This window comes from Vidua macroura, chromosome 13, assembly GCF_024509145.1.
Source record: "Vidua macroura isolate BioBank_ID:100142 chromosome 13, ASM2450914v1, whole genome shotgun sequence".
Taxonomy (NCBI): domain Eukaryota; kingdom Metazoa; phylum Chordata; class Aves; order Passeriformes; family Viduidae; genus Vidua; species Vidua macroura.
Window position 1 is genome coordinate 16,074,057 of NC_071583.1, and position 21,955 is coordinate 16,096,011.

A 21,955-nucleotide genomic window follows, 5' to 3' on the forward strand; every position below is an offset into this window, starting at 1 on the left:
ACCGGTGCCCCCTCCCTCCCCGGGGTGGTGGCACCCCAGTGGGGACGGGGATCCGCGCTCGCCCGCCAGCACGCTCTGCTTTAACAGGCTGATGCAGCCCAGTAGCTTTGGGGTGTCTCTGGGAATGCCCCAGCAGAAGAGACAGAGGATGCAGGGCTCAGCTCGCAGGGGCGAGCTGCGTTAGGGGGCGCATGGAGGGGTGCTATGGGACACCCCTGGGACTACGTCTCCCCCACGATGGGCACCGCCACCCCCTTGCCCTCCCGTCAGCTCCTGGTGCATTGCACGGCACAGCCAGAGGTTGGACTGTTGCTCTCTGAGGGCTGGAGGCAGGGGCTGGGTACAAGCCGATGAGAGGAAGAAGAGGAGGAGGAGGAGGAGTACAAACACTCGTACTTGGTCCATCAGCATTGCCATCACAGGGGCGCTGGGAGGAGGCAACTCAAGGCTGATTGAACAGGGCTGAGGGTGACACTGCCACCTCCCCACTGTCCTGCCCGCCTGGCCCTGTCCCCCGTGGCCCCTCCTGTGCTGCAGTGCCCCCCCACAAGCCGTTTCCCTGCCTGTGCCAGGGAGGGGGTGCTGCCGGGCAGGCTGCTGGTGGGTGCCGTGTGCTGGGGGCTGTGTGGGATGGAGAGTGGTGGCGGGTCCCGTGGGGACCGTGTGTGCCAGGTGTCCCCTGGCTCGCTGTGGGGCTGTGTGGCAGCTGTGGGTCAGGAGGCTCCTCTGGCATTGAGGGAATGTGGGCCTAATCCTGTGTCCCATGAGTGATGTCCTGCTCCACTGCAGGGGGAGACCGGCTGGCATCTCAGCCTGCCTTGGTGGGACTTTGGGCTCAAACTTGGCTGCTCCCAGGGGCACAGATGGCACCAGGACACTGTACCATGCCATGCTGGTCCCCATGGCAGGGGGGATGGCCACCGAGCAGCTGTGGGGGCAGGCAGTGTGGCACCCCTGGGCTCAGCCATCCCGCGTGCCCCTGGGGCCAGGCTCGCAGTCACCTGTGCAGCTGGGAGGCACTGCCCCAGGTGGTCCCATCCCATCTCTGCAGAGGGTTCCTGCTTGTAGGCTTTCCCCAAAAAGCCTGTCCCAGAGGCTGATGGCAGTGGTGGATTGGGCCCCCCCACCTGTCCTCCATCCCTGCCACCTTTGGGCACCCACCCCACAGCCCCCCACTCCCTGCACAGCCCTATCCCTTTCAGGTTGAGTTGTCTTGGGGAGAAGGAAGCAAAGGAGCCAGGAGAAGGGGAGAAGGAGTTGGAGGAGACGAGCAGGAGAAGAGGAGCAAGAAGGGGCAGCGTTGGAGAGGAAGAGCAGGGCATCCAACTAGCTACAAAATCCTGGTGGATCGAAAACGGCAGTTTCATACAAGATCGGCTCTTGAACCATATCGAACCAGGTTTGGGAGTGATGCACAGGGAGGGAGGGAGTGGGGATTTTCGTGACAAAGCTCTCATGAACAGAACAAGACATGTTGCTTTCAAATAAAGGGGGAACTGGAGGAGAGGAAGAGGAGAAGGAGAAGGGAGGAAGGGCGAGTTGGTGGCGGTTTGCAGGTTCGGCGTGGCAAACGGGCAGGGAGATGGGCAAGCAGGGGGCTGGGGGGGACTGGACACGGGGCAGGGGACGGGGTGGTGAAGGTGAGTGGTCTGAGACTGAAAATACTTGCCCTTCATTTTGATGTTTGGTACTGTGTGAATCCACCATAGAGAGAAAGCAAGAAAAACAACAAACAAAAAACAACAAACAAAAAAAAAAAGGGGTTGGGTGGAAAGGGGGAAGGGGGGCACAAACAATATTTTATTCAATCGACGTTTGAATAAAAATATTGTGTACTATAATCATACCAAAAGGAAACCTCTTGCAAAAAACGACATGAAGAAAAGAAAACATAAGAAAAACCCAGTAACAAAAGGAAAAGAAAAGGCCACGGTGAAATAAGAACAAAAAAAAATGCAAAGATATAACTAGAGAAATATATAGATATATATTCAATACTCCAAAGGAAAATGAGAATCAGTAGCAAACAGTTGCAACAGTCTTGATATCAAAATGTCCTCACTGAGTCGGGGGGCATGCACGGCACGGTGGGCAGAGCTGGGGAGGACGGGGGGGGTCCCCCCTCCCGGGGATGGGGACAGCCTGGCCTTGTCCCCACAGGGACACAGGGCTCCTGCCCATGGATGGAGGGGGTGGCAGGGGCTGGATCTGGAGCGGGGCTGGGGTCGGGCCACCGGGGCGGCCGAGGGGGAGAAACGGGGGGAACCGAAGGGGAGAGGGGAAGGGTCCAGTTCTCCCATGGGGGAGAGGGTCCCTGGGAGCAGCGTGGACCTGAGGTGGGGAAAAGGCTTGGGGGTCAGGGGAAAGAGAAAGAGAGAGAAAGGGGGGCCAGGCTAACACACACGTACACAGATTAATTCCAAACAAAAATCGAAACCAACCGAAACCAAACTCATAAAAAGAATAAATGGCTTAAACTGAAACCAAAGTATTGTAATAAACCAAAGGAAATTAAAGAGATCCATGCAAACTTCCCCAGGCTCACAAATTATCTGGCTGCCACAGCGCCATCCCTCGTCCCCGGGAGGCGAACAGGCAGCACCTCCCTGCCTGTGCCAGCAGCGCCTGCCTGCAGCCCCGGGCTGGGCTTTTGGGGTGCAAAGCACGAGGACCAAACCCCGGCCCCCCGGGGCACCCCAGGCAGGCAGCTCGCTTTCCCTCTGTGCGCTCACCTCGACTCAGCTTTAGTTTTTCTCTTTATTTTGCCTCTCACAGTGATCCCTATGACCTTTCCCAAGTCTTTGGTTTGTGTTTCTCCCCCCGACAGCCACGGGCTGGTGTGGGGTGAGGGGGAGTGTGAGAGGGCAGCAGGGAGAGCCAGGGGCTACTTACACTTCACTTGCAGGATCTGGTCGCTGAGGTTGGCCTGGATGTAGTAGGTACTGTAGGGAGGCAGAACCAGCCCCAGGCTGTGGAGAGGGAGAGCAGACACCTGGTGTAAGGCTTTACACCCACCCAGAATCCTTGGCCAGCTCCCAGTGCCTGCCTGGCACCTGCTGGCAGCAGCTTGACCCAGGCGAGGGCAGGCAGCAGCCCCACTGCCCTCCTGCACAGCCTGCTGCATCCCTCTCTCCAGGAACTGCAGCCAGCACTGTCCTGAGGCATCCAGAGTCATCCCCAGAGCACCCAGGGTCATCCTGGGGTATCCAGGGTCATCCCCAGAGCACCCAGGGTCATCCTGGGGTATCCAGGGTCATGCCCAGAGCACCCAGGGTCATCCTGGGGTATCCAGGGTCATGCCCAGAGCACCCAGGGTCATCCTGGGGTATCCAGGGTCATCCCCAGAGCACCCAGGGTCATCTTGGGGTATGAAGGGTCATGCCCAGAGCACCCAGGGTTGTGCTGGGGGCACACATGGGCACAGAAGCTGGCACATCTGCCTAGCCAGGGCTGAGATGGGCAGGATGTGCCAGCCCAGGAACCAAGGGAGATGCATGTGGAAGAGGAACATGACATCCCTGTGAGGGAGGAAGGCAGGAAGTGACACAGCCCATGAAAGAAGGGACAAAGCCTTCCCAGGCTGCAGAAACCAATGACAACCATTATACAGGCAGCAGAAGCCAGATAAGTCAGGAAGGAGAGTGATCCTCCAGCCAGGAATCTGGCATGCAGGGTGTGGGACAGGGTGGGAAAGGAGATAGCAGGAGGTGGTGCTGGGGCTGCTTAACCCACAGGACACACTGCCAGAGGGAACTGGACTCTTTGGTGCCAGCTGCAGTGGCCACTGGCCTTTGGTGACAGTGTTTGTGCCAGGTGTTGTCAGGAATAAGTGAGCAAGGACCACATTCCTGACTCTCCTGCACCAGAGCCACTGGGATCTAGGTTTCCTCCCTAAAGCACCCCTTCAGATAACCCTGGCAGCGTGGGCACAGTCTGGGCATTGCAGCCAGCACAGCAGAGCTGCTGGCACCCCAAACCACAGGTGTCAGGAAGAGGGTGGTGGCTTTTTCTGTTCAGTGTTGGTGGCACCCTGTGCTGATGGCATCCCAGGGAAACCCATGAAGTATCCCTGCTGCAGAGCAGAGCCATGGGAGTGTGGGGCTTTCATCCTACAGATGTGTCACCCTGTGTCATTGTCCTCTCCTCACCAGTGCTGCTTGGCTCCAAAGGGGTAACATCATGGGGGACATGACTGGGACTGCACTGGGGACACCTGGCAGTGCTGGCTCGTGGCTGTGACCCTTGCCAGCCCCTCCTGAGCTGGGTGGTGAGGAGGAGGAGGGCACACTGGGCTCACATGGCTTCTCCCAGGATGAAGGCAGTGTGAGATGAGAAATGACAATGTCAGGGTCTTTCTTGCACATCTGCTGGTCCAAACTGGGTGATAAAATGCAGAACTCTGCTCTCCTCTGGCTCTAAAGACACTGCCTGTGCTGCAGGGTGGGCACACATCACTGTCACCCACCCTAGGAGCAGGCAGGGACCTGCATGAGCCCCTGGCTGGGCAGACAGGGGGTGGCAGGGGTGTCACTTGTCTGGCCCCTTGCACACCAGCCCTGCAGCCTGTCTGGAGTCCTGGGGACTGTGTCCAAGCTCTACAGTGCCTAACACTGGCAGGCAGCCCTTTCAGGAGTGCCCTCCAGCACATCACTGCCTGTGTGCAATAATATGGTAGTGCATATGCAACCTCACAGCCCATGGGACACATCTCTGGTGGCCTTGGGGACTTTGGGAGTGCAGGCACAAGTCCCCAGGCCTGTGCTGGTGTGGGCCCAGCCCCAGAGCAGGGCAGTCTGGGTGCACTGGCTGTGACACTCTGTGGATATTCTCAGCTCAGTCAGAGAGAAAGAGAAAGGTTTTCTAACCAGGCAAGAGCCTGGGAAACAGTTGGGAAAGAATGTAAATAATTGTCTAATCTATCCTGTTATTCACACTGTTTATAGATATGTCCTGCTATTGTGTGTCATTCACTGCACACCAATGGTGACACATGTTTTTACTCTAAGACCAGTGAAATTAGTCCGCACAATGTTCTCTATATATAGAGTGGTACATTTGAAATAAGGGGAGAGCTCATTTTCTTGGCCTTCTGATCTGGAGTTCTCTGTTCCCGTCCTGCTCGACAGCGTCAACACTCACCTGTAGTTGGTGCTTTTGATGGGAGCCCACGTGTAGGTCCGGAACACCTCGTCGATGTATTGCTGTGGGTCAGAGGGAACCAGTCAGGCCTGGGCACTGCCAGGACTCTGCTGGCACAGTGCCACAGGGCCCTGGCTCCCAGCCCCTCATCCCCACTGCTGGTTCTGGGTGCTCAGCACAGTGACAGCTCCAGCTGTGACCCCCTTCCCCTGCAGTGTTACCTCGTCCAGGGACTTGATGAGGGTCTTGATGAACCTCTGCCCATCATTCCCATCAATCATGCTTCTCCGGATCTGTGGGACACAGAGGAGGCAACTGAGGGCCACAGAGCCCGGCCATGCACCTGTGGGCACCCATCCCAGTGGGGTGGCACTGGGCACCCACGGGGTGCAGCGTGAGCAGCCCAGCGAGGTTCATTGTGCTAGCACCCAGGGGACAGTGACCCAGCTCCTGTCCCCACTGTGGCTCCATGAGAGCTGTGCCAGGGCCCTGAGCACGAGACTCTCTGCAGGGCAGGTTGGAGGGGCTGAGTGCCCTTTGTAACTGCAGATGAGGGGGCCAGCCTGTGCCCCAGAAGCTGCCCCTGGTCTGCTCACCTCCTCCTTGTTTTCATCCTCCAGCTCAGCATCCAGGAAGTCCAGCGTCACTGGCTCACGGAAATTGATGATCTGCAGGAAGAAAGGGAGAGCCAGGGAAGGGCTCAGGGCCCCTGCAGCCACTGCTGAGTCCAGACTAACTCATCACAAACCCCACAATGAAGTCCTAAGGACCCTGGAAAGCCATGTGTCCCTCAGGGCCTGGCTAATCCCCGTGGCTGCTGCCCCTTTGGGCCCCTCCTCACCTGGGGCTGCAGGTTGGGGTGCAGCAGGACGTAGCCGTTCAGGTCGATGGCGAAGACGTAGCCATTGGCCCCCAGCTGCAGGAGGACAGGAGGAGGGGTGAGGCTGACCAGGTGGCTCTGTGGCATGACACACTGTGCTGGTGTGATCACCCTCACCTCTGCAGGCAGAGCTTGCCCCACGTCACCCCCAGGGCTCAGCCCATTCTATCCATTCATTTCTATTCTCAGGACAATGCAATCTGCCACTCGTGGGCTGAGAGTTTGCCTCTGGATTTTTTCCCCACTGCTCCTTTCCCCAGGCCTGTAAGGTTTATTCCCTGCTGACCCTACACGGGTTTTGGCACTGCACTGGGTCCCAGAGCATCATGCAGCTTTGACCCCTGCTCTCCTGCCTTTCCCAGTCCCGGCCTGCACCTATGGCTCCTGCTAGGTGCCAGTGCTGCTGGAGGTGCTCTGGAGTGCTGGGGCACAGCCTGGGGCTCCCATCAGAGGGATTCCACACCAGGATCAGGCAGTTCAGGGCAGGGACAGACGGGAAGGGGCCCCCACGCACGTTGTAACGCGGCGTCAGCCTCTTGATGTCATTGAGAGCCACATCGATCCCCATCACGCCCAGGATGAGCTGGTTCTGGAAGGAAATGCAGGATGGAGGTGGGAGGGACCAGGGCTGTCACCTGTCACCACCAGCCCGGGGACAGGGAAACAGCAGGGTGGACCTCTTCTCCTTCTGGGGATGTGTGGGTCAGCTTTGGATACTGCAGGGGCACAGGGTGGGATGTACCAGCCCCCCAGGAGCCCCCATGGGACACTGCACCCCCCAGGGACTCGCAGCTGTCAGTTGTCCCAGTTGAACTGTGAGAGCTAAGGTAATTTTGGGTCCTGGGGATGGCAGTCACCCCTGGTGTCACTGCAGGGAGGTGCTGCAGAGCAGGCAGCACCCCAGGGATGCCAGTGTCCCCTGCAGCCACGCACATATCACCAGGGCACCTTCCCCACCCCACAGTGGTCCCACACCAGGGCTACCAGTGCAGCCAGGGCAGGGGCAGCAGAGTCTCCTACCTTCCTGTCACTGCTGTCCTCCGTCAGGTTGAACACTGGCAGCGTTCCTGTCACCACCAGGCCCAGCCCCTGCACAAGCACAGAATGATGTCCCATGGCCCCTCACTGGCCTCAGGACCCAGGGCCGGGGGTGGGCAGCAGAGGGGGGTTACCCCCCTGACAAGGGAGATGGGGCACGTCCTGTGCAGGACCCTGGGGCCGGTGTCCCCATCCACCTGCACCCTGGAATTCTGTGGGACCCCAGGGTCAGTGTCCCCAGCTGCGCCCTGGGGCTGGAGCCCCCACCCACATGCCCCTCTCTCCACCCCAGGGCTGGGGGGTCCTTACCAGGGCATCCTGGTAGACGTTGGTCCACTGGACCTGCTTGGCTCGGTTCCCAGCCAGAACCATGGGTCTGCCCAGCACATCCAGGTACTCCTGCAGGGACACAGGACATGGGAAAGGATGATGTGGGAACTAGATGTCTCCTTGCTTCAGCCCAACAACACCCTTGTCCCTAAGTACACCCAGGAATATTAATGGGGTGAGGCTGAGCTAGGGCAGGGGGCTTGGCAGCCACCAAACCTGGGGGTACTGGCTCCAGCTGGGACCCCCACAGGCCCATTAAGATGCAAACAAGGTGCTGCTCACCATTGGCCATGCACAGGCAGGGCAGGGGCTCCCCAGGCAGCACCAGCCAGAGCCCCCCAGCCCCCAACCATTCCCGGGGCTGGGATTGCTCCATCATGCCTGGACCATGTCACTACTGTCTCCCTGGCTGCCATCTTCTCCTGGGGCAGGTTTCCCTTTTCCTGTCTCACCTTGCCAAGGAAGATCTCTGGGCGGGGAGGCATCCCCTGTGCCACAGTGCCAGCCCCGCCCTGCCCTCATCACCTGCCCTCAGGGCACCTCGTGCACATCTCATAAAGAAAAGGGGCAGAAGAGAGGCAGTGAGAGGAGGTGTGGGGCAGACAGGACCAGCTCTGCTTTGTGCTGATTAACGCCTGATGTTTCATAATTAGTCACTCAAAAGGCAGCAGGTCCGTGGGGAGCTGCAGAAGATGAATTACTAAATGGCGCAGGGCCAGGCTGAGGGCTCAGCTCGGGTCCCCAGCTTGCTGCCACACTCACTGCCAGCCCGTGGGCTCTCCCCAGTGGGGGCTGGGGCTGCCTGAACTCCCCCCAGGCAGGGCAGCCCACGAGAGCTCTGCCAGCCTGGCTCCCGGCTGTACCTGCGTGTTAATGCGGATGGCGCCGATGGAGGGGATTTCGAAGTAGTAACCTTGGAAAAGAAAGAGAAAGGCAGCTGAAGATGCAGCTGTCCAGCAGTCTGGCTGCCCTGCTGCCCCTCCCTCCAGAGCTGCAGCCAGGGCTTTGCTGGTAGTGGCACACACTGGAGCCGAGGGGTGAGCCCAGCACCCTGCAGCCCCCGTGCCCGCTGGGTGCCAGCCCCGCTCACCTTTGTTGGCACAGGCCATCCACTGCAGCGGGGTCACGTCGTAGTTGTGCTGCCCCACAGAGAAGGTGAAGACCCGCACCTGTGGCAGAGCGAGCACTGAGGGCCATCCACTGGGCACCCCTCTTTTCCACACCTGGTGCTCCTAGCCAATGACAACCTCCCCAGGGACAGCGGGGCATTGCCTGCCACGGCCCACAGAGTGAGTGCAAGTGGGCAGAACACTCCTGCAAGTGCTGGCTGTGCTGGCAGCAAGGGAGTCCCTGTCTCCTTGTCTGGCCCCAGCCAGTGCTGCCCTCCAGCAGGTGGTTGGTGCAAGTCTCCTACCTCAGTGGTCCTTGCTCTGGGGCATCACTGCTCCCAGAGGGGTTTGTGTTCTCTGAGGGTGATACAGGGACCAGAATCCCCCACCCCACAGGTTTCCAGGTACTCAGCAGCAATTGGGACCTTCCTGCTGGTTCCTCTGCCTGCTAGCAGCCCTGTTCCCATGCTCAGGGTGTGCTCCCCTCAGGGCCAGCATTCAGGGAGCCCACCAGCCCCCTTCCCTCCCCAGCATCCCACAGTGTGCCTGGTCCCACGCCTCCTTCACAGGGAGGTGGGAGCCAGCTACAAACCCTTTAGCAGGGCAGTGGCTCCATGCAGGAGCAGGCTGTTGGGGAGGGAGGATGGCGAGGAGGCAAATGGAGCAGAAGCCAGCAACTGAGCTGGAGCAGCCATCTCCCTCTGTGGTGAGCAGCCCCAGCCCAGCACACAGACCCACAGCCTCTCACCGTCTTATTGGGCCAGTTGTACTTCTCAAAGACGTCCTGCACTCGGTCCTCACCGCCGTCCGTGAACATCATGATCATCTTGTTGCAGTTGGCACGTGTGATGTTGGACTGTGGGGCAGACACAGCACCTGAGGCCACACCTGGGGCCAGCAGTGCTGGGCACTGGGCTGGATGTGGCCAGGAGGGCTGTCCCCAACCCACCTCTCTTCCCAGCCCATTTCTCTGGGGCGAGGGTGACCAGGCTGAATGGGCAGGAGGGACACTGCCAGCTGGGGAATGATGTTGTGGCTAATGCCACTCGGCACCTAATAGCACCATTCATCTTTATTTTGCCTCTGGCACGGTGTCTGGTTGGGTCTGGCCCCTCCACCCTGCCCTGCTAACTTTTAATAACCCAGGAGGGAGCAGCACCAGCAAAACCTTGGCTACAGCCTGCCTGGAGGTGGGATGTCTCTCCCAGCATCGAGAAGGAACACAAGGAGCCCTCAGCACAGGGTGGCAGCCAGGCACTCGGAGCTGTGCCACTGTCCCCAGCACCCACAGGTGTACCCTGTCCCCCAGCCCAGCCCCCAGCTCACGTTCTGCAGCTGGTCGAAGGCATACTCAAAGCCAGCCTTGTAGTCTGTTGTGCCCTTGGCCACCATGCCCTGCACGTCCTCCTTGAACACCTTCTTGTTCCGGATGTTGGCCTGCACCAGGTGCTTGAAGCACGACACCGGCTTTGCCTTTTCGTTGAACTGGGAGGTGAAATGGAGGGGAGTGGGTCACAGAAAGGGGACAGGGCAGACACCAGCAGGCACAAGGCACTCATGACACCCAGCTCTCACGGGCAGCAGGTGACCCAGACGTGTCCCACATCCCAGGGAGAGCTGAGGCTGAAGTTTGGCTTGGGACAAATGCAGCACTGAGCTGCGGTGGAGGTGCTGGCAGCGCAGGGCTCGCCCGCGCCCTCACTTCTGCAGGAGCCGCAGCGTGTGCGAGCGGCCGTGCTGCGCTGCTCTGTGCCGTCATCGGGAGCAGGTGCTGCCCCTCACTTACGGCTTCATTTGCCGGCAAAGGGGCCCATTCATTAGCGGAGCGGCGATCCAGCTAACAGAGCCGGGCCAGACACGTTAATTAGAGCCGGCGTGCTGGTGGCCAGACAGGGGAGGGGCAGCCAGCCACGCGCAGATGTGGTGGCATGGCCACTGTGCTGCGGGAGGTCACGAGCTGTGACATTGCCGTGGGTGCCAGGTGTCAGCGGCTGGCGATGGACAGGAGGTGGCTGGCTGGGATAATGCAGGAACATCTCTGCCAAATGCCCCATGAGAGGGGCAGCTTTTGCGTGCTGAGCCCTGAGCAGCTGTTTCCTTGCTTATGTGCAGGTGGGTGGTTAAGAAGACAAAAAATGGTATTTCTGTGTGCAGAGCCCTTAGCCAGGTGTGTGTGGGGGAAAAGGGTTCCTGTGCTGGGGAGCCGGGAGGTGCCTGGGGACACAGCCCTTCCTCTTGCCCCATGGCACTCACCGAGGCCACATTGACATAGTCATCATCTGAGAGGGTGTCCAGCATCTCATACACTGAGGTCTTCATCAGCTTGAGGGTGAGGCCGCTCACACTGCCACTCCTGCAGGAGACAGGGGTGCTGGGGGCTTGGCAGCGAGGGAGCACAGGGCTGTGCTGTCCCCACAGCTTCCCTGCGGCCACTGGTGGGAAAGTGGCACCTTGGCGAGCTGTGTCACCATCCTGGCCTAAGCCCAGCCATAGCCCCCACCATGTACTCACACGTCCACAATGATGACCATGTCCTTTGGGGAGGAGGCACCTTGGATGTACCTGTGGGGTACAGAGTGGAGTCAGCAGGGTTGACTCATTTTGGGCAGACCCTGACTCTGCCGGGCACAGCCCAAGAGTGAAGCCCTGCCAGGGCACAGGCACTGGGGAGCTGTGCTGGGAGCCCCGGGCACCCAGGGCTGTGGTGACCCCATGGCAAGGAGCAGGGACGAGGTGGCTGTGGGCAGGTGGCAGCGAGGACACGGCTCCCGTGGCACAGCAGCAGACGGCCAGCGACTGCTGCTCCGCACTGTGTCAGCCTAATGAGCTCTAAATGCTAAACTCTTCCATCATCGCAGGCCCTTTCCTGCGTGCTGATTATGCTGACACACACATCCATATTAAGATGCTATTTACCCCCCTGGTAGCTTCAAAGGCCAGGCTGATTAGGTTATTTTTAGCTACAAGGAGGAAAAATAATAACACTCTGTAAATCTTCCCCACTGAAAACAATTAGGGAACCCTTCCTCACCCCTTGAAACAACTGGTCCTGCTCCCAGCCCTGCTGTGCCATCCTGTGAGGGAGGGGCTGGTTTAGCACCCATCCCATCCCAGACATGGCCAAACACTGCCCCACCTCATCGTGCCATTGCAGGAGGCCTGATCCTGCCCTGGCTGAAGGCCAAGAGAACCTCATTATTGGCTTGATCAGGACCGGGCCTTGTGTGAATTAATTAGTGTGTTATTAGCATCAATTACTCACCACTATTGGAGAGGACTGGGGAAGGGGCAGGCTCTGATTGTTAATCCCAGGGCCTGATGCTCCTGAATTACAAGTGATTACTCGGGTGGGATGCAGGATGCTGGCATATGGGGCCCTCCTGACATGGGTGCAGCATCCTCCAGCAGCTTCCTCTCGTGCTGGGGTGCAGGACAGGCAGCTGCCCACGGGGCTCCTCCCTGCCAGCATGAGAGGGGGCTCTTGGAGCCTGCCCTGCTCCCGGGGCCGGGCTGCTGGTGCAGCACAGAGCCCAACTAAGATGCTGCCCGTAATGGGTTGTGGCAGCACATCCATCTCCGGCTGCCCAGCCCAAATGAATACCCTGGGCTCGGCAGGAGACGGCTGTGGCTAATGGGGCCATTCATCAGGGGAGGGGAAGGCTGGCGAGTAGTGCCCGTGGCCGCAGCCAGGATCGTGGCCCTGGAGCAGTGAAGGCTGTGTCCTGCATGGGGCCCCACTGAGAGCAGGAGAAGGCCCCAAAGGGGGTTCCCCCAGGTGTGCTGTCCCCCAGCATGAAGAGTGCTGCTGCTCCTCCATGGCTGGGGTGGACAACCAGGTGGCCAGCCTGGCTAGTGGGCAGAGAGCTGGACTTAGCTAGGCTCAGCAGCCCCTGCCCCAAAACAGCCTTCCAGTCCCTGCCCTGCAATAACCTGCACAGACACCCCAGCAGGGAACAGTTAATAATTAATGTGGAGCAATAAAAGGCAATTAACCATAGTGGCAGGGCCATTAATTTTCTGACAAGGAGAGGGGGCAGCTCCCGATGTGGGCAGGGGGATGATCCATTGGGGTACAGGGCTCCCTGGACATGTGCCAGAGGCCTGTGCCCGCTCTCCTCTCCATGACTGCAGTTTTAGGCAGCAGGTGTGGGCAGGATGGGGCTGTCACTCCCCCAGCTCCAGCTGATAACCAGCACTGCCACACCAGCACCTCAAGCTGGGCTAAGGGGAGCCCATTCAATCCCAGCTCACTTGGTGTGGGCTAAAAGGCTGCTCAGCTATCACTGAGCCACAGCCTGCTGCTGCCTGCCCATTCCTCTCCCCATCCTCCCAGCTCATGGTTTCCAAGCTAGTTGTTATCTCATTTGGATGGGAATGCTGGCCAGGACTGAGTGCCAGCAGCCACGGCTGTGGTGAGGGGGCACAGGGTTCTCTCCACACTTTCATTTGCACCCAAGGATTTATCTCTCCATCCTGCTCTGCTTTCCCCGGGAAGAGGGAAGGGGAGAAGGAGCCAAGTGCCACAGCTTAGATCCCCTGCCTGTGTTATGGTGTCCCTTTGCCAGTACCAAAATGAAATGAAAAGGGGAGGGAGCGGATTGCTCCCAGCCAGGAGCCTCCTCGCTGCCCACCCCCTTACCACGGCCGCCGGCGCACGTCATAGAGGTCGATCTTATTGGGGGCTCTCCATGGGGTGGCTGTGGGGAGAAGGCAGGGAGTGAGTGAGGCAGGGCTGTCCTGGGGTGGGGGACATGGGGGACAGGGCAGAGAGATGCCCAGGGCTGAGGAAGCAGCAGGCTCAGGTGGGAGCTCAGACCAATGGGCTCTGGCACAGCACAGTTCCATGTGTCAGACCAGGCCCAGGGGTTGCTTGTCCACTTTGGAGCAGTGAAAAGGGCCTCGGCCCCTTGGTCACAGCCCCTCTGTGCCACAACCTGTCCCTGCCACGCACCGGGGTAGTAGCGGGTGACGCCGGTGGCGCTGCCGAAGACCTGCCAGAGCAGGGAGGGATCCTCCTTCCGGTTCTCGATGAAAACGTCCTCCAGGGCCTGTGTCCAGTTCAGCTCGTTGAGGATGACGGTGGCTGCAGGACACAGAGACAGGGGTGGGTGTGTGGGTGGAGGGAGCTGGGGGTGGGCTGAGGGGTGATGGGGACTGCGATGGCCCCAAGTGATGGCAGGGAGGAAGAGATGTGTTCCCTCTGCCCCTTCCCAAGAAGAGGCCCATGGGGGCTTTCCAGCTTCTCCTACATCCCCTCAACCCCCCTCCCTTCCACACAGCTCCAGCACCACCCTGCTGTCCCTTGTCCCCAGAGAAATGAGCCACTCTTCAGAGCTCCCCAGAGTGCTCACTGTCCCCATCTGTTCTGGGGCAGACACAGCCACCACTGGGCACAGCTGGCCTGCCATCTCCACTCCCTTCCCAGCAAAACTCCCTGTGCAAGCCTCACTCCCTGGGGACAGTCACCGGCTGGGAAACCCAAGGCTGGTGTCCCCACGGGCTGTGTGGAGCCTCTCAGGCCCACTCTGCATTCCCACTGGCCCTGCACCTGACACAAATGCAATTAAGATGCCAGCAAACAGCAGTTTTAAATTATTCAGCTATTAAAGCCAAAGATAAGCTGCTGGCAGCCCCAGGCTGTGATTAATCAAGGGGGGCTGGCAGAGCACAGGGGGGCCACGTGGTGTGGCAGGAACGGGGCTGGCAGGGAGCTGAGATGGCACCTCCCTGTGCTCGCAGGGGGACCCCAAATGCTGTGGGAGGGGAATCCCACGATGACCACTGGTGCTGCGTTGCCCCAGGACTGCAGCATGGAAGAGCCAGTGGGTGCCACTGCAGGAGCAAGGAGCACCCTGAGACTAGGCATTGATCCCTTCTGGGAGACCCTCAATGCATTTTTGGGGTGCAAGAACTCTCAGGAGCAGCCCATCTCTTTGGCATTGGGCAAAACAACCCAATGTGGTGCTGCAGGGGAGCCAGTGTGCATTTGAGCAGTAAGTTTAGCTCTCCTAAGCCTTCCTCCCACACTTGTCCCTCCTGCAAACACCAACATCACCCATTCCAGCCTTCACTGTGGTCCCAAGGCACTGGCAGGATGTGGGTAGGTTTCCCAGGATGAATCCTGGATCCCTCCTTCCCAGCACAACTGCTGAAGAATTGTCTTTCCCTCAGGCAGCCATGCCTTCAAACCATGATTTACTGTACCCGTATCTCCTCAGCCATTGCTCAGCACTGTGCCCACACACAGTGCTGTTATCTGGGCACTTAGGATGATTTCTTGTTGGGCTCTGACACAGGATGTGGTTTTTCCCAGGAGAAGTGGCTATGAGCTGGCTGCCAGGCTGCTGCCTGCCTGGAGCAGCCCTGGGCAGTGCTGCCAGCCTCAGCTGGGCACCGGGCTGGGCCCTGACACATCCATGATAGCCCTGGCAACATCTACACACCCAGAACCTCGGGGCCCATCAGCCACACCATTTGTTCGTACTGAATGCGACTCTTATCATCCCTGTGCCCAAACACAGCCCTTCTATTATCTCTGAGCATGAATGCAGCCCCTACACCTTCCCTGGGCATGAATGTAACCCCCATATCAACCCTGTGAACAAATACAGTTCCTACACTCCTACCATGTACAGAGTGATGAATTTGTGTCCCTGCTTGGGATAGCTCCTGTCCCTCCCAGTCGAGTCAGAGCTGCCAGCCCCACTGGTGACGTCCCAGTCCCTGTCCCCATCTCGTCCCTGTCCCCAGCAGAGTAAGCCCAGCCCCGCCCTGCCCACGAGCGATAGCATATTTAATTAAAAACGGCACAGTAAATAAAACACATATAGGATGTAATTTGTGTGTGTAGCGAGGGGTGACGGCGGCGGGCGTCGCCGCAGGGTTTAATCAGCGTGCCAGGCAGCGATAGCGCCTCTCCGCCGGTCCCACCGGGACACGCTCCCGCCCACAGCTCTGCGGGGACTCGCCACGCTCACTGCTGTCCCTGGCAGGACAGGGTGGCCCCCTGCCCCCACCCCAAACCACTCTCTGTGGAGCAGCAGTTGTAGACCTTTCCCTGCACCCTGGATCTCTGGAGCACCCTGGTGTGGCCGGACCTGGCCTGATCCCTGTGCTCACAAGGGCTGCAGCCCCTTTCCCGGCCTGGTAAGGGGCACTGGCAGTCCCTGCACTGTCACCCCCCGCTGCCACATCCCCTCTCCAGCACCCCTCTCTGCGCGGCTGTGAGTCCCTGGGGCGCGTTCATCTCCAGCTTGCTCCGGTCCCAGGGCGGATGGGGTGATTTATGTGGCCATGGCAGGGCTCCAGCCGTGGCGTCGGCTGTGAGCAGGGCTGAGGACGAGCGAGTATTTCACCGTGCGCAGCCCACCCGGCTCGCACGACGTGCTTCATTAGCTGCCTGCCCTGCGCTGGCTGGGTAATAAAACTAATTGCAAATTCCTAATCCAGCGCTGCCTCCGCGGTGAAATCGCTGCACCGATGCGGCTCCGAGCCGTGCCCGTAAGGAGCCGTGCACCGGGAACGCTCTGCTCGGGGCAGGAGCGTGAGCTCCGTCCCCATCACCACCCGCAGCAAGGGCCACTGAAGCAGAGGCGTGGGGACAGTGCTGCCCTGCGTGGTGTGAGGCAACTGGGGACATGACAGCAGGGTCCGGGGCTGGGCGCAGGATGCGGCCGGCGGGTGCTGGAGGATGCCCTCCAGCTGGGAGCGCTCCCAGCTCGGAGCCAAACAGCCACTAGAGGGAAATGGAGACCGATTGTCACCATGTGCCACCGCAGCAGGGCGAGGTACTGGAGAGATCTGAAAGCTCAGGGACCGTCACAGCTCTCGGTGGGGACTGAAGCTGGTGTGGCACATCCTGTGCCATCCACCCGCCCGTCCGTCCATCCATCCATCCCTGCCCACTCCCGGGCTGGCCCACCAGCCCATCTGCGTTTCTGGAGCAGCCTGCGCCCTGCGGCAGCCACAGGGGCACAGCCGCAGGGCTGACCCCCCCTGCACGTCCTGGCACCAGGGGCTTAATTACCTACGGGTGGCATCACGCTGTCCTGCAGTCACCCTTGGCTGTCTTCCTGCGGGACTGCAGCTGCTTTTTCTCCCTTTTCATGACCTCAGCCCCAAGTAGGCTGAAGACATGCAGCATCCCTGCTTCACCCTCTGCCACTGCCCAGCCATGTCTCACTCCCTCCTACAAGCAGGTCGGTGCTGCCTCTGTTGTTGCTGCTGCACAGAGCTGCTCCACCCCTCTGAATGTCTCTGGTGCCCGCTTTGAGCCTTCTCAAGCTTTGCTGGGCTCTTCTGCAGGAGGATCAGAGCCATGTGGGCACAGCTGAGCTTTACCCTGGGCCACAATCACCACCTCTCCTTTGCTCCCCATCCCTTCCCTAATAACTCCTAATCCCTGATCTGCCTCTTTTGCCTGTGCTGAGCTCTTGAGAGTCCCTGGGGAGGGACACATTGTCACCTCGATACTGATACAGTGACTCTGCCTTTTTTCACTACCTGCCTGTCTGGGAGCCAGTCACCAAGACCCAGTTGGGGCACCCAGAGCTGATGGTCCCTGGAGCTGCAGTGCTCCAGGCAAGAGAGGTGGATGCCCAGCCAGGCAGCACGAATGGGAGAGGGTGAGGAGGGGCACTCACAGCCTTTGTAGATGTCCGTGGGGATCTGCACAGCAGCGTATGAATAGTTAACCTTGGTCTTGAAGTTGTCATCATCAGTGAACTCCAGCTTCAAGGAGTTGGACTTCTCCCTCTCGATCTCTTCTCCATCGGGGTCGTCCTGGGGAAGGAGCAAAATGCATGGGGTCACTCAGTGTTCCAACCCTGGATGGATGTGGGAATACCTCCACCTGAAGCCCATCACAAAATGTTTTGTGGGGTAGACCAGCCCTGCTGGATCTCGTGTGGATTTGACCTGCCAGGAGTGGGTGGGCACAAAGGCAAGCACCAGTTACCCCTCGCCTCTCCAGCTTTGGTAGCACAGCAGGTATTAAATCAGACATAGGAAAAAAAAAATCAAAAAAGGCCTTGAAAATCAATTAGCAGCAAAAGGCAACTATCAAAGAGCAAATTAAAACGGAGTGCAGCTTAGTGCTCTGTCAATAAGCAATGCAAACAATATTTAATTATGGTGGAGAGACGGCAAATTCCCCACTGCTGGTGCTGGAAAACACTCCCTCACCTTCCCAGCCCTCTTCTCCATTCCCCAGCCCTGCTGCCAGCATGGCACTGAGGGTAAAATCCCTCTGGCAAGGCCGGCAGGGCTGAGCTGGTGCAGGCAGAACAGCTGGGTGGTTGCAGACAGGAGACAGGGTGGGAGCTGAACACGGGGCCATGTGGGGAAGAACAAGAATGGGGGTGGACTCACTACAGAGCTGGAGAAATTGCCTCTGCCACCCCACCAGGAGCAAAGAAACCCAGGAGAAGGTGCTGGCTCTGAGCTGCCCATCCCTGCCACAAGCCCAGCAGCTGAGGAAGGCTGTTTGCAGCCAGATGGGAGATGTTCATGGTAGGAAGGAGGGAGACGAGGATGCTGCAGCACCTGCTCTTTGTGCTCCTGGAGTTACATCCCTGCTGAAGAGGGGCAGGGATGCAGAGCTGCCTGTGCCATCCACAGGCAGGGACAGGCAAAAGTGCCAAGCACAAACTGGAATAGACACCTGAAGGGATGCCCCATGGTGTCCACAGCAGAGCCACGACTCCAGGGAACACAAGGGGTAGGGGATGGTCCCATCCTGCTGTCCTCAGTGGCCCACTGCAAGCATCTCTCCCATTGGCCAGGCTCCCCTCAACAAAACCCAGGGAACAAAGACCTGAATTTCTCACAGGAAAAGCCATATATTTAAAGGAAAACTATGGGTTTGGGAAGTAAACTATGAAGCTTGTTTAACACCCATTCTAGCCACCTCCCCATTTCCCCTTCACAGATGACATGGAGAAATGTCACCTCCCCTGCAACACCTCCAGCTGGCCACTAAGGTGGTGACATTCCCATGACATTGAGAGGGGTGGCCAAACCATTCGCCACAGCTCGGGAGAGTAACAGGATTGATATGCAAGGTTTGGGTTTATTTCCAGCCGATGGGCTGTGAGTGTAACACGCTGCCCAGCCGACCCCGGTGAGGGGGCTCCAGCTGCCCAGAAAGATGCTGCACTAGCCAAGCAGGAGGGACTGTTCCCAACTCCCTGGAGCCACGTCTCTGAGATCAAAATCCAGATTATGCTCTCAGTTTCATGTAAATCTGGAGAAAAGGCAAAAACTGACTGCTGGAGCCCCTGCAAAGTTGTGATGCTGCAGCAGAGCTGACACTCCAGCCATGTGCCAGGCCATGGGCTACCTGGAGAGTGGATCTGGCCCCAAGCCTGCTGTCCATGGGGCTCAGCTCTTTGGGGGAAAGCACACAATATTTGTCCCTGCAAACCTCTCTGAGCACCAGACAGCGATACAGCAGTGCCTGCTGAAAACAGGCTTTGGGATAAAGCTCTGGCCTGAGGGCATCTGCAGAACCAAAAACTCTGCTTTGACACTAAACCCTTTTTTTCCTCAGCCCAGCAAATTCCTGGTGACAGCTCCCCATCCCTCCCCATCTCAGATGAGCAGGGCACTCTCACACAGCCCATCCACTGCCCCTGTCACCACCAGCAGCTGGAAAATCCAACCCTCCCTCTTTCCCTCACACTGGCATGGCTATTCCCCACTTCATTGGAGCTGGAACTACTGTATATAATTACTGCTCCTCTGTTTATCATTATTCCGTGATCTCACCCACTTCTGAGGGGCTAATTTGTATGCTGCCAGGTTTGGTGCTGTCTGGCTGCTCTCATTCATGGAGCTGTGAAGAGGCACATGTATAGATCTCGGGGACAAATATACAGCTATCTATATGTGGGGCACTTCATGCATCACTGACACCTATATGGCAAACAGACCTGCAGAATGAGCTGATGTTATCCAAACTACATCTGCCCTTTATCCATAAATCCCTCAACCTCAACTGAGTTATTTCTGTTTAAGCCAGGCTGAATTTGGCCCCTGAAAGGGGTTAATTTCCAGCCACATGAAGGCAGGTGAAGCTGTCACCAGCCCAGGCAGGGAGGGGAGCATCTGGGATACAAAGAGACACCTTGGGAAGGCTGAGGGAAGAAATCCTGCATGACATTTAAATCAGAGCAAAGTAGATGATTCAAGTTCTCCTGAATTTACATCAGTTTAACTGTGAGCATCTCGGCAGGCCCCCAGCCAGATCTTGCAGCATTCCTCATCATTACATTTCAAAAGAAGTTGGAAACATCTATTTATCTGTTACAGTATGTACAGTGTAACACAAATAGATGCCACAGTTCGAATATATTATTTGCTACACACCATTAGAAATCCACTCCATGGCAATATATCAATATGATACATATTTACTGCTTCAGCAAGAAGTCATCACGCCCTGAGAGCTTTTGCCACCTCCACTGCTTTCACAGCTGGGTTGTCAGTCACATTTTCTCTTCAGTCTCCCAAAATGACAGGCAGGACAAAACCCAGAGGTGCCCCAACATCCAGTGAGCACCAGCAGCACCATCCAACAGCTTTACTGGGGGCTGCCACGCTCTGGGCAATCACCTGCCCCCCATCCCATCCAGGCTGGTGCTGGCTGAGGAGAGCCAGCCTTTCCCTGGGCACCTTTCCCAGGGTTTGGAGCTGTGGATGTGACCTGGCGCAGCGGCGATGCCGACGCCTGTCCCCGGCAGCTCCCGCAGATGCAGCCCCCCCTGTTCATTGCTCATCTCCATGGGAACCAGCCATCACAGCTAATGATGGCTGCTTAAATGGCAGCACCGATGACAAACGCTGGGCTGAGCCGGCCCGGCAGCATCCCTGCCTCCCCCGGCCTGCCCCACACATGCCTGATGGAGAACACACCGAGACCCCAGCACAGCCTTTTCAATCTCCCAGGGGCACCCATCCATGCTAAGTCTGGAAATATTAATATCATCACGCTGTGATTCTGCTAATAATGGATATAAATGCCAGCCCCCAACACATGGCTGAGAAACTCCAGGACTGTGCAGAAGGGTCTTTCTCCTTAAATATATCAGTTTTTCCTGAAATGCAGTAATTTAATGCCGAGGAGGGAGATGGTGTGTTCTCCAGCCGCATTCCTGCCTTTACAGCAGCCCAGGTTATAAATAACAATCAGCCTCTCCCGCCAGCCTGCTCCCCTATCCCCCTTCGCTTTTTTTAATCTTTGCCAAAGGTACTGTTTAGAGATCTTTCTAGACCATTTATTTTTAAATTACCAGCCAGAGGAGAGAAGTTAAAAAAATAGGAAAAAAAAAAAAAAAAGAAAAAATGAAAAAGAAAGAAACTTCTGGGGCTGATAGCTTATCGAGAGGAAATCCAAATGTCACATTAGTTGAGAAAGTTGGAAGATTAAATTTTCCAACACCCTTCATCTGCTGCTGCTGACATTTAGGGGCTTTTTTCCCTCCCCCCCTTCCCCTCCTCGCTACATCTACTGAGCAGGGTGAGCAGTGAGAGGGTGAGCAGTGAGAAGGGTGAGCAGGGACTGGGGCAGCCCCACCTCCCCTGCACCAGAGGGGGCTGAGGCTGGCACGGAGCCTCCCACCATCAGCCCCTCGCTCTCAGCCCTCCCCAGGACCTGAGGCAGGTGCCTGGGGGCTGGAGGGCTGACCTTGGGGCCAGGATACCTTCACACAGCTGTGCTCTTTTCCACCTGAGTACAGTACGTCCCAGGCTCAGCTTTGACAAGCATCATCCCCCGCCAAGAACACAACACAAAAGATGGAAAATTACTTTATTTCTGTGTTGTTCTGCCTATGACTCCCAACCGAGACTGTCTGCTGATTTCAACACTTCTCCCCACATAAACCCCATGGTCCTTGCTAGTGGGGAAAGGTGAAAAGTTCACTTCTGCAAACATTCTGACAGCCCTGGGAAAATTTTCTGATGTTCCCATTTGTTAAAATCCACTTGGAAATCCAAAGCCTATTTGGGCAGATAGTGGAGCTGAGGTGCAGGCAAGATGAACTGGAAGCTCATTTCCTCCTCACTGCAGTTAAAGCCAGCATAAGGCTTGTGAATAAGCCCCAGTTACAGGGAGCAGCCATTGTCCATCAGCACCAACTCTGGCTCAGCTACATCCTGCTCCATTCAAATAGAAATATTAAAGCTAAATAAAAAAAGGATGGAAAGAGCACTATTACGTTCTGTTCAGACCTTCTGGTATCATCTCTCTCCTTTTTTACCTCAGCAGCATCTTCTTTTTTTTTTCTCTCATTATTTTTGTTGGAATTAAATTTGCTGGGATTTCACTGGTAAGGAAGCACCACAAGTAGGGGAGTGCTCTCCTTGCCAAACCCACATACATCAACAATAGGACACCTCCAATTTTGCAATTTTGCTTGGTATCTCCCCAGAGCAGGACTAAAGCTGATGTGGCTGGTGA

The 21,955-nt window shown here is 57.6% G+C and overlaps 1 protein-coding gene across 2 annotated transcripts in view; it reads right to left on the reverse strand.

Annotated features, from left to right (window-relative positions):
• The window catches only part of CACNA2D2 (calcium voltage-gated channel auxiliary subunit alpha2delta 2), a 211,247-nt gene that overhangs the window by 9,362 nt on the left and 179,930 nt on the right, over positions 1 to 21,955 (reverse strand). Inside the window, exons 6-23 of one of the 2 annotated variants that reach the window (XM_053989276.1) lie at positions 17,139 to 17,277; positions 13,448 to 13,579; positions 13,136 to 13,193; positions 11,008 to 11,058; positions 10,750 to 10,849; positions 9,823 to 9,981; positions 9,245 to 9,352; positions 8,478 to 8,556; positions 8,251 to 8,300; positions 7,367 to 7,456; positions 7,040 to 7,108; positions 6,534 to 6,608; positions 5,981 to 6,055; positions 5,736 to 5,807; positions 5,361 to 5,432; positions 5,140 to 5,201; positions 2,893 to 2,969; positions 1,670 to 1,690 (exon numbers count right to left, since the gene is read on the reverse strand). In XM_053989276.1, coding sequence (XP_053845251.1) covers positions 1,670 to 1,690; positions 2,893 to 2,969; positions 5,140 to 5,201; positions 5,361 to 5,432; positions 5,736 to 5,807; positions 5,981 to 6,055; positions 6,534 to 6,608; positions 7,040 to 7,108; positions 7,367 to 7,456; positions 8,251 to 8,300; positions 8,478 to 8,556; positions 9,245 to 9,352; positions 9,823 to 9,981; positions 10,750 to 10,849; positions 11,008 to 11,058; positions 13,136 to 13,193; positions 13,448 to 13,579; positions 17,139 to 17,277 — 1,489 coding nt within the window. The remainder of the gene's footprint in view (positions 1 to 1,669; positions 1,691 to 2,892; positions 2,970 to 5,139; positions 5,202 to 5,360; positions 5,433 to 5,735; positions 5,808 to 5,980; positions 6,056 to 6,533; positions 6,609 to 7,039; positions 7,109 to 7,366; positions 7,457 to 8,250; positions 8,301 to 8,477; positions 8,557 to 9,244; positions 9,353 to 9,822; positions 9,982 to 10,749; positions 10,850 to 11,007; positions 11,059 to 13,135; positions 13,194 to 13,447; positions 13,580 to 17,138; positions 17,278 to 21,955) is intronic. The other variant, XM_053989277.1, reaches the window with a different exon arrangement.